A 13927-nucleotide genomic window follows, 5' to 3' on the forward strand; every position below is an offset into this window, starting at 1 on the left:
GAGTATACATCAATACATGCCAAGCAAATTAAAGAAATTAATTGTTTTTGTTGATAAAGACTGGCAATAAAGACACTCATGAATAATGACTTTTCAATAGTATTGAAACAAAAATTAATCCATGAGCACATCTGAATATGCTCAGCATAAATTTACTGTACAGACTCATCTTCAAACGTATTACATTAATACTATGATACTGCAACAAGTGAGTACTGTAAATCCAGGACACTGGCCTGACAACTGCAGCCTGTTAAATCGATCCCCGATGTCACTCATGGATAAAATACAGGAATAATAGTCGACCGCAGACCAGAACAGTGGTTAGTTGGACTATGGCTCTCTCCAGAGGTTTGAGATGCTGTCAAAGGGTTTTCTCTTGGATACCTGTCATCATAATAACCTCTGTGGTGTTGTGGTCATATTATGCCTACGTCTTTGAGCTCTGTCTTTGTGAGTATGATAAAAAAATATGTTCGTCTGTTGTTACTTTTACCGTTTAATTGCGGACATCCCGGATTGCCGCACAGCGGTGTTGACAGAAATAAGGTTGTAGAACTAGCAGGAGCTAGCAAACAAGGCGGAAGTTGTGAAGGAAGTTTGCGTTTTATTAGGACAAAATAACGTTTAATGTATGAACGGTGGCACTAAATTTAATTTATAATTGAGACTTGCGTTTATAGGTCAGTGTTATCTTTATCCATACAAAGACTGACTCGTTGTGCCTGTTAACCGCAGCCTGCGATCGGGCTAGCTGTATTAGCCCGCATGTGTTGTGTTCTTTGTAACAATAAGGCCATGTTGATCTAAACTGTTCGCTTCATTGTTGTTCTCCTCTGAAAACTGGCTTTTACCTACAATTTATATTGTCGTCTTTTTACAGTCACAATCAAGAACACACTAGAGAAAGGTGAGTTTCCCAATTTAAATTGTCACCCGGAAGCCGTGTCCTTTGATTAACAGTTAATGACTTTTGTTTGTTTTGTCAATAATGCGGCTATTGTCCTTTCAGTGGCTTATCTACTGGTATTTCATGTTTGCTTTGTGATGTTCTGTTGGACCTACTGGAAGTCCATATTTACCCCTCCTGCTTCACCATGCAAAAAGGTATCCTGAACCGTTACACATGTCAGTCACATAACGGTGCTTCAGTGTACTGTATAATAAGTGTCATATGTAGAGCAAATGTGCTGTTTGTCATAGTGGATGTTTCATCTAGTTCCAGCTATCATATTCTGACAAGCAAAGATACGACTTGGAAGAAAGACCGGATGTCCAGAAACAAATACTTGTTGAGATCGCAAAGAAATTGCCCATCTTTACTCGAGCACAATCTGGAGGTATGCTGTCTTGTAAAGTAATTCATATATGACCCCTGCATTGTTAGAATTCCATATAATATCTGTCATGTTGTGACACTTATGTCATATCTGAAAGCCTGGAAAATTAGTAAGTCTTTTGTTGTGCACATAAGTAGTGAGCATTGAAATCAAACAGGATAGAGACATTAACTGGCATTCTCATGCATAATAATCAGTCAATGTATCTCTGTCATTAGTGCTGATTGGTGTTGCTTAGTGTGAGGCTGCAGGAAGTACATTAAGGGTGAACTCTACTCAAATATCACTTATTCAACTGGCCTTCTTCATTTCTCAGCTATCAGATTCTGTGACCGCTGCCAGGTCCTGAAGCCTGACCGCTGTCACCATTGCTCAGTTTGTGAAACGTAAGTAACTCCTCCTCAATACATTCATTTAGAGAGACGACTCACAGTGAGAGGATATTAGTTGTGCAGGGACTGCTGAAATAATTAGAAGGTGTTGCTTTGTTGGCAGACTGTCTCTCAGGAACAACGTGTTAATGATCAGGTCAAAGGTTTACCGAATGAAAAGAAAATTTTATTGAAATTTGTATCACTGGTGTTACAGTTTATCACAGTTGCTATTTTGTTAAAGTGATGGTCAAAAACAAATTTGTTTTTCATTTTAAAGATGTGTACTGAAGATGGACCATCACTGTCCCTGGTAAGTAATGACATGGATGCATTTCCCTCCTGCGAGGACTTGATGCAGTAATTTTTTTCTGACATTAGATTTTCATTTTGTTTTAGGGTGAACAACTGCGTGGGCTTTTCCAACTACAAGTTCTTCCTGCTTTTTCTCTCCTACTCTATGTTGTACTGCATGTACATTGCAGCAACAGTCTTTCAGTATTTCCTCAAATTCTGGGTGGTGAGTGTCATTATTCTGAATTATCATGGCTCAGCATCTAATGATTCAGTCACTTGACAAGTTGGACTTTCACAAAGTCAGCAATGTTACATATCCACAACAATAGAGTTCCTTTTTCATAAGTAATTTTTTTAAGGCCCCCATTTTTCTCAAGTTTCTACTTCTCTCGTTTCTGTCTCCCAGGGGGACTTGCCAAATGGGCGTGCAAAGTTCCATGTCCTCTTCCTCATGTTTGTGGCACTCATGTTCTTCGTCAGTCTCATGTTCCTCTTTGGCTATCACTGCTGGTTGGTGTCCAAAAACAGATCCACCTTAGGTGAGGCTTTATCAGGAAACACCTTCCTTCAGCCTCTGACTATTCTCTCACTTTCTAAATAACTTTTCATTATTTTTTTGGGGAAGTCTTGTGCTGTGAATATTTTTCATTTGTAGAAGTAGAAACTGAAAGGATGATATATTCAGACCCATGCTTTGTTTTTACATTTTCAGAGGCCTTCTCAGCACCAGTTTTTGTCACTGGACCAGACAGAAATGGCTTCAATGTTGGTTTACACAGAAACCTGCAGCAGGTTTTTGGAGAGAATCGCAAACTGTGGTACATCCCTGTCTTCACAAGGTCTGTAAGATGCATGCTTGTTTGATTCTTTTTACAGTTTTCCATAATTTGTCAGTTTTTTCATTTAATGTTTTTTGTTTTGTTTGTTTTTTCGATGTTGTTGTTTTTTTATTGGTTGCCTTGCTTTTGAAATGCACCTTGGTAATTTATAGATACGGATTTAGCTCTGTACAATACAGAACCAGAAACACAATCAGTATTAGTGGCTTCAATGATATGACTAAATCTGTAATATCATTTGAGTGCAGACCTTGTGGATTTGACTAACCTCCTAATGCAGAGTTGTTAAACATTTAGCAGCTTTATTAGAAAATAAGTTTGAGGGGCCAGATTGCTGGATGGGACTTTGTCCTAGTGTCTTAACTTGCTTCAATCCTCTTTGTGAAATGAACCTCAGTCAAGGAAATGGCCACTACTTCCCTTTGAAGAATCTGAGCTCCGAGTCCCACAACCCGCTATTGGCTAATGAGGACATGTGGGAGGAGTCAGAAGAAGGCTCTGATCAAGAAAGTCTGGGTGAGTCACTTAAATTCTGTAATACTGTAACTGGATTTATATTCAAAATTGTTGGAAAACATTTTTTGCAATATTACAGCATTTTTGTAGGAAGTGCAACTTTGACATGACCAAAGCTGGATTTTATTTTTATTTTTAATATTTTTGGTTTGTTGGTTGTCCTTCTTGGTGCGCTAATGATTTTCTGTACGAGCAATGCTTTACCAAATACCACAACCCTGACATGATTTTAAAAAGTACTTGAATGTGAAAGTACACCCTCTATATTATTTACTTATTTAGTACGCTCTAGCATTGTTTTTAAACTGATATACTGTACACTATATTGCCAAAACTATTCGCTAAAGCAATCAGAAAAAAACTGAATGCTTCGGCATACCAAGGCATTTTGGACAATTCAATGCTCCCAGCTTTGTTGGAACAGTTTGGAGCTGGCCTCTTCTTCTTCCAACATGACTGTGCACCAGTTCACAAAGCAAGTCTGGTGTTGGTGGCCTTGACCACAACCCAATAGAACTCCTTTGTGATTAATTAGAACGGAGACTGAGAGCCAGGCTTTCTCATCCAACATCAGTGTGTGACCTCACAGATGCGCTTATGGAAGAGGATTAGGAATGGGATGTCACTGATGTTCATATGCAAGTCAAGGCAGGTGAGCGAATGCATTTGGCAATATGGTGCGCACTTGCGCATCAACTCTAGCGACTTCACCTCATCACGGATTTTTGGAAGGCAATCACGTAATACCGTACGCGCATTCTATTGGCTGACGGCATCTGGAAGTGCGCTCAGTTCCGTGAGTCTCAGACTTATTCCGGGACAAAAAAGTGCTTTAAACAGTGGATAAGAGTGTGGGAAAAGGTAATACAGATTGAAAGGTTCAATATCAGTATGGGGAGGGTTCATAATGTTTAAATTACCGTAAATAATAAGATAAATAGTTTTTCGCTCTATCGCATGTGGATCCTGGAACGCATTACCCGCGAGTAACGAGAGCGGACTGTATAGTGTATCAGAAAGGTTAACTTTTAACAATAAAGTACAAATTTTAACTCTCTTTAGCTTTAGAGTTGGAGTTAATCTGATCCGGATTTCCATGACGCAGTTTTCCATAGTTAAGATGAACGAAAAAGGCATCTCCTTCAAAAAGTCACCATCCAACACCCACTACGAGGACACACAGAAAAACTCATAGACAACATGATTGCAATCGTGAAACAAACAACTCTGGTCTCTCCTTTGCTGTGTTTGTAAATCATGATGTATAATAATCTGCTACCATCTGGTGGTCATGTGCAACACAATGTTAAAAATCTTTGTGAACAGAATCTCTGATAAGCACTCTGAAATACATGCTGAAATCCTTTTTCCCTTTTTCTTTTCAGTTGAGGACCAAGATCCCTCAGTTACACTTGAGATGGAGTAAAGATCATAAAGACTATTTAAGATGGTACAGAAGATGTATATTAATATCGCATGTGCTGGGGACCACAAGGAAAATGCATTCCAGATAATGGGGATGTTCAGCAAAACTCTGAAGGGGGCCAAACATGTGGAGTAAGACCTGTTGCCACTTTTACATGCGTGTTTTACAGAATGGCATAAGAGGAACTCATTAAACAACCAGTAATGTAATGTCTCCTCACTTGTTACATCCCGCTTCAAAGCGCTGATGTATTTTGATTGTCAGTGTTCATATGTTTGTTTGTTTGTCCACCAAATACTGTATCTTCACAACCGTCGCAGATAGAAAGATGAAACAAAAAGCAGATTACTCGGGTGGCAAAGGGGATGAAAATGAGATGACCTTTAACTTCAGAAAAGTAGGTCAAGGTCAAATTTCAACTTTTGTACACTCAGGAAGCGAATAAGATGGAAAGATGAGGGAGGTGGCCAGTGTAAGACCATAGATCAAAGCTAGTGCTTTGATCCACCTATGCAACGGTTTTGATCTATGGTCAAAGACCTACCCTGGAAGGAGGTCAGGGTAAGTCGCGGGATGTTTGTCTCTGGCTACCTTGTTAATAATGGAATTAGTTTAATTCAGTAAAAAAAGTCATATATTAACTCACACTAGTGACTGTAATTACATACAGTAATCAAGTGTTGTATAATAAGTACAATTTTGAAATACTTGTACTTTACATTTTCTCTTCATTCCTACTTTATGCTCCACTCTGTTTTGGTGGAAAATATTCTTACACCACTATGTTTAATTGTTAATTTAATTAATTTTCAGATTGAAGTTAATACAAAATCTGAAATAAATTCAAATGTACTGTTGTATATTAAGTTACTGAGTAGTTAATAAATAAATGCTATTGTTCCATCTTTACCAGCAGCAACTTGAACTCATCAGTGATCCATTAATTTTAAATTAAATATGCTGAAATGGGTCATTGTGCACCTTTTGTTACTTTTAAGTGTTTTTTGATGCTAATACTTTTGTACTTTTACACAACATTATGGTTCTGAATGCAGGACTTTTCCTTTCAGCAGGGTATTTTTACATTGTAATACTGCTCCTGTTTTCCTCTCCCATTACTCCATAAACAGACAAAGGATATTTACTGTGCAGTGGGTCACATAGCACTGTCTTCTGTGGGTTTAAAAATTGCTGTTAATTGGAAAGTCTCTATCTGACACTGTCTTTACTGGTAATTTATATGCCTCTTTCTCAATCCTGTTGTACCGCCAAGCTTTGTAATCAAACCGGAGGTGGTGATTCAGTCATTTGGCCTCTACCAGTTCGTGTCTTGCAGAAATGTTATGTTATTTTCAATTAACTTAAATATAATTGAATCTGTGAATTGACATTTTCTTGATTAATATATTTATTCTTGTGTTTTGGAGTCCATTTCTCCAGAGAATGTATCAAGCACCTTGCCTGTGAATGGACTGCCATAATTTTGGCCACCTATTTATGAAAGGACTTGTCAGATGCTAATACAGCTACTCATAACAGTAATACAAACTAGCATTTGTAACTTTGCTTCACTGCTACAACTTTTGTTTGGCAATGAATGCTGACATTTTAACCAGAGAATTATTGGAAACTCCTATTTTTTACATTTGTCATATCAAGAAGATACTGTATATCATGATTTCAATGTCTGATTAAGCATCTCTTGTAACACAGTGGTCATATTGGTATGTATAAAGTCTAGGATGAACATACTGGACTTACTGTGATATCACGAAAGAGGACAAGTGTTTCCGTGTCCATCTTTAACAACATGCAAATAACTACATGTAAATAAAGACTGATCCTTGTGCACTGGTGGGTGGAGGTCAACAGTCCCCCACAGTATGATGTTTTACATTTATGTATTTTAGAATGTATTTAATGTATTTTAGAATTTGTAAAATGGATCCTCAATGGCTGTTAGGGATTATGGAACTATGTATTTAATCAGTCCCGTCACATGAAAATAAGTTCTGAATGAATTTACCTGTTAATTCACTAAGAGGTCAAAATTTGAATTTTTTTCTGAAAAAAAATCCTATTTCATTGCTATTGGTTTAAAGTCCATTGCTGTGAAATTTATATCATAACCTACACGACTGATTCAAAATGTATGTCGTTTTTGTCTGAGGTTTAATTCAGTGTTTGATAGCATGTAGGAAACACTAGGAAAGATGTGAATGAGCGTCTTCTCATACAGGCCTGTGTATCTGTTTTTTTGACAGTTTGCAGACTGGAGTTGATACCGCTAGGGTACATCTTGAAAAACATGACAGCATCAACACAGTGTCACTTGCTGTTTTAAATTTTAATAAATATAAATTCTTTATTTCCCATCAGTTGTTACATGCAAAATAAAACGATCCAAGTTAAACTTTTCCTGATTCAGTGTTATTTTCTTTCTTGGCATAGTTATACACAGCAAAAGCATAAATACAGTCAGTTAAAACAATTGTAATCATCAGTACAGGAACTGTGGGAGTAAAGTAACAGTAATTGGCACAATGAGAACATGAGATCATTTTAACAAAACAGACAAAGTTAATCATGTTCCTCAGGCTGTCTTCAGTTTAATCGGTGCCAAAGTACCTCTGGCCAAAGTGTGTCGGAGCCACTGAATGAACCTCTGTTGTCAAGATGGTGATATCTGGGAACTCCTGGATTATAGATTTGGCTCCTAGGAGAAAAGGTCAAGACATGGCATGTTGGATGATGTACTGTAAATATTCAGGATTACTGCTGCTGTGACAACTTAGAAAAACTACTCTTCTGTGTTAGGTTCCATGAAATGTGGTTCTGACTTCAATGAATGCCCACAAAGAAGAACACCATGTTCCCTTCCCATGAAATAACACCTTAACTTGGCCATTAGATGATCTTAATAAATTAATCAAAAATTGTGAGCAACTTTGAATCAGCCTCAATCGCTGTACATATATTCATTCATTCATCTTCCAACCCGCTTAATCCGCTAACGCAGGTCGCGGGGTAGCCAGTGCCTATCCTGGCAGTCTCAGGGCGTGAGGCGGGGGACACTCCGGGCATGACGCCAGTGTACCGCAGAGCCACATAGAAACAACCACTCACACACACACTCCTATGGTCAATTTGGGACCGGCCAATCAACCTGAAGCGCATGCTTTTGGAGGTGGGAGGAAGCCGGAGAACCCGGAGAGAGCCCACGCAGACACGGGGAGAGCATGTGAACTCCGCACAGAGCGGGACTTGAACCCGGGTCCGCCGTGTTGTGAGGCAGCAGCGCTAACCACTGCGCCACCGTGCCGCCCTTACATATAAACAGTAGGTTGCTAATTCCTGTTCACATGCCAACAACTTGTCTTGAGGTTGGAGAGAAAGGAAAGTCTGTTTCATAAGTTCTTAAAAAGTTAATAAAACTTCATGGTTACATGTCCTCTTCCTTTCGGCTTTTCCCTTCAGGGGTTGCCACAGCGAATCAGTTGCCTCCATCTAACCCTGTCTTCTGCATCCTCTTCCCTCACACCAACTACCTTCATGTCCTCTTTCACTACATCCATAAACCTCCTCTTTGGTCTTCCTCTAGGCCTCCTGCCTGGCAGTTCAAAACTCAGCATCCTTCTAACAATATATTCATTATCTCTCCTCTGGACATGTCCAAACCATCTCAGTCTGGCCTCTCTGACTTTATCTCCAAAACTTCTAACATGTGCTGTCCCTCTGATGTACTCATTCCTGATCCTATCCATCCTGGTCACTCCCAGAGAGAACCTCAGCATCTTCATCTCTGCTACCTCCAGCTCTGTCTCCTGTCTTTTCCTCAGTGACACTGTCTCTAGACCAAACAACATCACTGGTCTCACCACAGTTTTGTACACCTTTCCTTTCATTTTAGCTGAAACTCTCACACATAACACTTTTCTCCAACCATTCCATCCTGCCTGTACATGCGTCTTCACCTCTTTTCCGCAATCTCCATTGCTCTGGACTGTTGACCATAAGTACTTAAAATCCTCCACCTTCTTGATCTCTTCTCCCAGTAACCTGACACTTCCACTTAGGTCCCTCATTCACTCACATGTACTCTGTCTTACTGCGGCTAACCTTCATTCCTCTCCTTTCTGCTCGTTTTACATGCTGCAGCGATAGAGGAGTTAGTTAGACCCTCCAGAGCAATCATTTGGGTTTGTCTGTCTGATAAAGTGCTTTGAAATGTTTGCTGATGTGATTAAATGCTATACAAATAAAGGCTGGTTGATTGTAGTAAACCAGTAGGATCACAGATAACCCCATAATGTACAGTATTTAAATCCTTTAAGGGGCAGTCAAAAAACATCTGCAGTGAGCTGGTGGTTTACCGTGAGGCGTGGAGAAGAGGCTAAGGAGGATAATGTGTCTGGGCTGGACTCCATGCTCTATCAGCACCCTCACTGCCTCAATCACTGTGTTCCCTGTACCTGCAGACATATGAAATTAAAGGATTAATACATTATATTAAAAAAAGGGATAGAAAATTTGTTTCTTATAAGGATTAAAAATGACCTGATTTTATTATTTGTATATCACCGATGCCAGTGTCTAACACAGGAACCACAATGGTTACCCTGTCTGAGTCATTTGTTTCATCACGCTGACATAACAGTCTCAAGGTCAAAGTGCTCCAACTGTGTGCTATTGCTGCTTTGCAGCTTTCTCAGTATCGTCAACATGCAGAGCGGGAGGAACCCATCAGTTCTGGGTGCAATAGGTCCACACCCACATTTGCAGACAAAAGCGCAACAGCAGTATTTTCCCTTTTCACACTTACCAACAAAACATTTTACAACACACCAAAAATTTCTGATGTTCACAAAACATCAGCCGTACACCTAAATTATGTAATTATTGTGAACTCCACTGAAAAGGTTTCACCATCATCGTTACTCAAACTTATATTTTGTTTGTTTTACAGAATCCAGAAATTGATTTTTATTCTGTTGAGGTAAGGACTTATTCACTGCTGTTTGAAATGTGGGTTTTGTATTGAGCACCACCTCATTCAAGAGGTCTGAGTTGTTGTTTTTTTTAAATGAGTATTTCTGCTTCTTTCTTAAATTACATTTATTGGACTGAATGTAGACCAAAGGCACACTGCACATATTAAAAACAAAATGTGCAATGATTTTATTTATAATACACTTAGGCATAGCCATGAGAGGTAAGCCTACACAACGCTGGCTTTAACTTGGTCACAAATGTCTGTAGAATTTGTGTATGCATGTGTTCACATCTGTGGGCCTAAAACTACTGCCCCTAAGAATATCTTCCAAAAAACCGAGCACTTCCTGAGGTCCTCAATAACACAATCACTAAATTTGAAGTCTATCGAAAGAAATTCAAAGGAGAGATGGATATTACATTTTAAATAAAACATGCCATCAGTCCTTGGTGCTTCAATCATATTTTTTATTTAAAAAAATTAGCATGAACATTCTGCTTTGTGACATTTGGAAACCAGGGCTATTAAGATACTATTTTTGCTGGCCCTCATTATGCGATTCAGCAGCTTGGTGGCTATCTCAAAGGCAGTATATAATTTCCGTCATGAAAGCTATAATTATCAGAACAATGTGAATGTGCTGGTATGATGGGGAAATGCAGACGTGGTGGTGTAGGTCAAAATGAATAAATACATGACACCGTTTTTCATTTCCACAAAAATAGATGTGCTCCTGAGGGCAGTAAATTGGAGTCATCAGCAAGATAAACTGTCCCCTATGTGACTTACTAAGGATCGGGTACATGAGCAGCACTTTTCTTCTGTACACATCTGGAGGGAACTTGGCGTAGTAGACTTTGGCTTTCTGTGTCTCCTCATCACTCTGGATGAGGATCTTTCCAATCCGAATGGAGCGGCAACAGTCGCGGAGGCCCTGCTCCATGGCCTCACCTGTGTGCAGACACAGCAGGACACAACAGGCACTGCAGGTTTGTATTTGTCATGAACCTGTCACCACTGATTTTCAAAGTGTTCACACAATGTGTTTGTAGGACTATTAATGACACGGATCATGTCTTGCAAATGTTTACACATATCTTGTTTGAGAAAAGAATCAGCACATTAATTTAGATATTAATGAGCAATTACGCTTCACTTCCCTCATCGGTAGTGACACACTGAAGAAAGATAATTCAGAGCCTTTTGACTCAAAAATATGTTAACCTGCTTTTCTTTTTCTTTTTGGTGAGTACCAGTGGATTTAATTCTTATTTATGTCACTGCTGAAAATGAACAATGTGCAAACATTTAACAGTAAAATAAAAATTCATTTGACAAAACACAGAACCATTAAATGCACTTTTATAAAATGAGTGTATAGGACTCCCTGTTGATACACTGATGTCAATCAAAACGTAACTATCCCTTATTCCTGCACAATTACAGTACTGAATTCATTATTACTGACTGTCTTTCCATATGTTTAAGTGCAACATGCAGGGCCCTTATTGCCTAGTAATGAGTCGTTTTACATCCAGAGAACAAGCTGGAGGAACCATTCAGAGAGATAATAAAAAATGCCATAGCCTGGACCTGCCAATCTCAAAAAATGTATTAAAATGTCTACTTTTCCAAGATGTCGTCATGTCGACAAGAATGAGGACCACAATACATCCCAGCATGTCAAATATCAATTGAAAAGATTTCCTCTGCAGCATTTGAGCTACACTGAATTAGTCTTTTTTTGTTCTATGCTCAAGCTTTCTGGTCATAGAACAATAAATCAATTTTTGTAATTACTGCAATAGAAAACAACAAAAAATGAAAGGAGAGAAACACTAACTAGACTACTTTCATAGATCAGGTTTTGAAAAAAGTATAGTATTCTTACAGTCTCAAGGTCCCATATATTATTATTCTACCAAATCATAGCATTCATTGGCAGTTCATGAAAAGCATTACATTCATACCTCAGAACAGAATGTACAGTACAACAGTAGTCAGCACAGATTATATGTGCATGGAAGTCAGGATACATCCAGGTGCGAAAGAAGACTTGAGTCTAGTCAGTGAGCGACAGTCGCTATAACTCACCACTCCTCATTATACTGACTCCACAGTTGCCTCTTTCAAACTTGACACCTTCATACTTGTGCCCTGAGTGAAAGAATGAAATCGGAAAATTCACAAATGTAGCTGCTCTGAACAAGTCAGTTGCACGAGTTAGAGGTAAAACATGGGAGGCATTTATTTTTGAATTTATGTTATCATAATTGGCCCATTTGTTCCAGAGGGATTTTATAGGCTGGACCTCATGTTCAAAAGATAAACCTGAACGTTTTAGAGTAAAAGATCCTTACCTGTTGGTGTGGTCACAGTGCACTCTGAATAAGGGAGCTGATTTAAGCCCTCTTCGACAACTAGTCTGATCTTTGGTTAGAGAGAGAACAAGCTTAGAGCTGATGGTTTATAACCACACAGAAGTACACGTAAGTTAAAATCTTACCAGTCGATCAGCACAAAATACAAAGTCTCCTCTGCTTGTTGTTCTGAAACAGTGAATAAAAACATTTAATTAAAAACAGCTTACGGTAATCTTTACTTACTTCAAACAAGGGAAGCTGCAAACCCACATTTTATTTCTGTTTATGTACACCATTTCTTATCACACATACAGTTGGGATGCCCATTGTATATTACATTTATTGTCAAAATGCATAATTTATCAACAGTTTGCAATAACCCTGTAATACTTTCATAATACATCACACAAGAACATTTTAAATAGCTCAGTGCAACTGATTATCCGCTATTTTTCTTGCAACAAAATTACTGTTCAGGCTTTCAGAAGGTCACAGCAACAGAACAACTTCTATAAAGTACTGGAGATGCTTGTCCTTAGGGGGCTGAATCGTTTTGTAGCTGTATGAGTCAGGAAAAACAGCAACTAGAATTGTGTTTGGGAAAAACACAACAGCCCAACTGTATTGAACCTTCTAAACTGTTCACGTATGATTCTGGTTAATGCAAATAGCTAATAAATAGTAAAACGTGTTGTTCCAGTGAACCTAATCTACCGTAGAGGTTAAATTAAACATGCATGGTACTGGCTAATACTGACCACTGATTCCTTTCATGTTTTTTTTACCTTGCTGCATGGAAGTATTATTAATGTTTTTCAATTGTTTTAGACTTTGAGATGTAGAAGTTACTTTGTTTAATCGGACTAGCATTCAAACTGAGATCCATCATCTTGGTGGGTAATGTTTTACACACTGGCATTTGAAATTAAGATTATAAAACATCTACACAGTTAATAAGACAGCTTTGTATGAGACAAAACGAGTAGATTTGAGGTAAGACACATCTTGGAATGTCTCCTTTTCCTCAAATTAAAAATGGTTGCATAAAATCACGGAATTTGGCGGCTATTTAAATTCCGTGATTATTAACTTTCAACTGTATTCATTCAATAAATACACTGTTCACATCAACGGTGACTTCGTGGTATCAATAAAGGCAAGTCAGACGCAGTTGTGTTCAACAAGCAACGAGCAGGGACTCACTTGTCTCTGATTATTGTCTGTAGTTCTCGGATCTGGTCGTTGAGCGGGAGCAGCTTGAGCTGAGGTCCCAGATCGTCTTGGCTGACGGGATGGAGGGTGGCATCAGTCGGGTCAGCGTTAGGCAGCACCGCAGGAACACTGTTGCTGCTATTGTTGTTTGCAAATCGTACTTGCTTCATAGGATGCTCCTGGCCACTGGTGACACTGCTCAATTGCTGATTGTGGCAAGGCATCCTGAGTACGAGATGAACTGTCGTCCCTGAAATCTGCGATGGAAGCCAGGTGGCGTTTCGGGACCGAGCGACCCAACGTCTGCTCTGTCTGACAAAAAAAGACAACGTGTTGTTGCTTTAGCTTCGACTGTTGTTTTTAAGAGAAAATATCCAACTCGCGAAGCTAGAACACATTCAGTAACGATTTAAAACACACCCACAAGCCTTCGAACACTCAACCGAGTCATGTATGTGAATAAAAATGACTGTTAAAGCGACACAAACGTGTCAAGTGCAGCTACTTACTTGCTAGCTTTGACACTGACAACGTTGATGAAGACCGGATGTGACGTCGCCGGCGCGCGAG

General features: G+C 39.0%; 2 protein-coding genes across 2 annotated transcripts; one reads left to right on the plus strand and one right to left on the minus strand.

The window, feature by feature from the left end:
* The first annotated feature begins 318 nt into the window (after positions 1-318).
* zdhhc15b (zinc finger DHHC-type palmitoyltransferase 15b) lies at positions 319-7207 on the plus strand. Its single transcript, XM_068325462.1, has 11 exons — positions 319-453; positions 884-910; positions 1013-1107; positions 1220-1340; positions 1657-1726; positions 1992-2024; positions 2111-2231; positions 2415-2547; positions 2721-2847; positions 3245-3363; positions 4749-7207. The coding sequence occupies exons 1-11, from the start codon at positions 336-338 to the stop codon at positions 4787-4789; spliced, it is 1005 nt and encodes a 334-aa protein (XP_068181563.1). The 5' UTR covers positions 319-335; the 3' UTR covers positions 4790-7207.
* Positions 7160-13906, minus strand: uprt (uracil phosphoribosyltransferase (FUR1) homolog (S. cerevisiae)). The gene is made up of 8 exons (XM_068325463.1): positions 13867-13906; positions 13349-13669; positions 12289-12331; positions 12143-12212; positions 11877-11939; positions 10572-10733; positions 9163-9261; positions 7160-7505 (listed from the first exon to the last, which is right to left on the minus strand). The coding sequence occupies exons 2-8, from the start codon at positions 13579-13581 to the stop codon at positions 7399-7401; spliced, it is 777 nt and encodes a 258-aa protein (XP_068181564.1). The 5' UTR covers positions 13582-13669; positions 13867-13906; the 3' UTR covers positions 7160-7398.
* Positions 13907-13927: the final 21 nt, after the last annotated feature.

The sequence above is a fragment of the Antennarius striatus genome, chromosome 10 (assembly GCF_040054535.1).
Source record: "Antennarius striatus isolate MH-2024 chromosome 10, ASM4005453v1, whole genome shotgun sequence".
Lineage (NCBI taxonomy): Eukaryota > Metazoa > Chordata > Actinopteri > Lophiiformes > Antennariidae > Antennarius > Antennarius striatus.

Bases quoted from the DNA above. Each gene is read 5' to 3' on its own strand.
- zdhhc15b (XM_068325462.1), top strand. From the start codon at position 336: ATGGCTCTCTCCAGAGGTTTGAGATGCTGTCAAAGGGTTTTCTCTTGG. The intron at 454-883 runs GTGAGTATGATA...GTCTTTTTACAG, and splicing joins CGTCTTTGAGCTCTGTCTTT to TCACAATCAAGAACACACTA. The intron at 2,025-2,110 runs GTAAGTAATGAC...ATTTTGTTTTAG, and splicing joins ATGGACCATCACTGTCCCTG to GGTGAACAACTGCGTGGGCT.
- uprt (XM_068325463.1), bottom strand. From the start codon at position 13,581: ATGCCTTGCCACAATCAGCAATTGAGCAGTGTCACCAGTGGCCAGGAG. The intron at 12,213-12,288 runs GTAAGATTTTAA...CTCTAACCAAAG, and splicing joins TATTTTGTGCTGATCGACTG to ATCAGACTAGTTGTCGAAGA. The intron at 7,506-9,162 runs GTAAACCACCAG...CTTTTCTCCTAG, and splicing joins CCTCTTCTCCACGCCTCACG to GAGCCAAATCTATAATCCAG.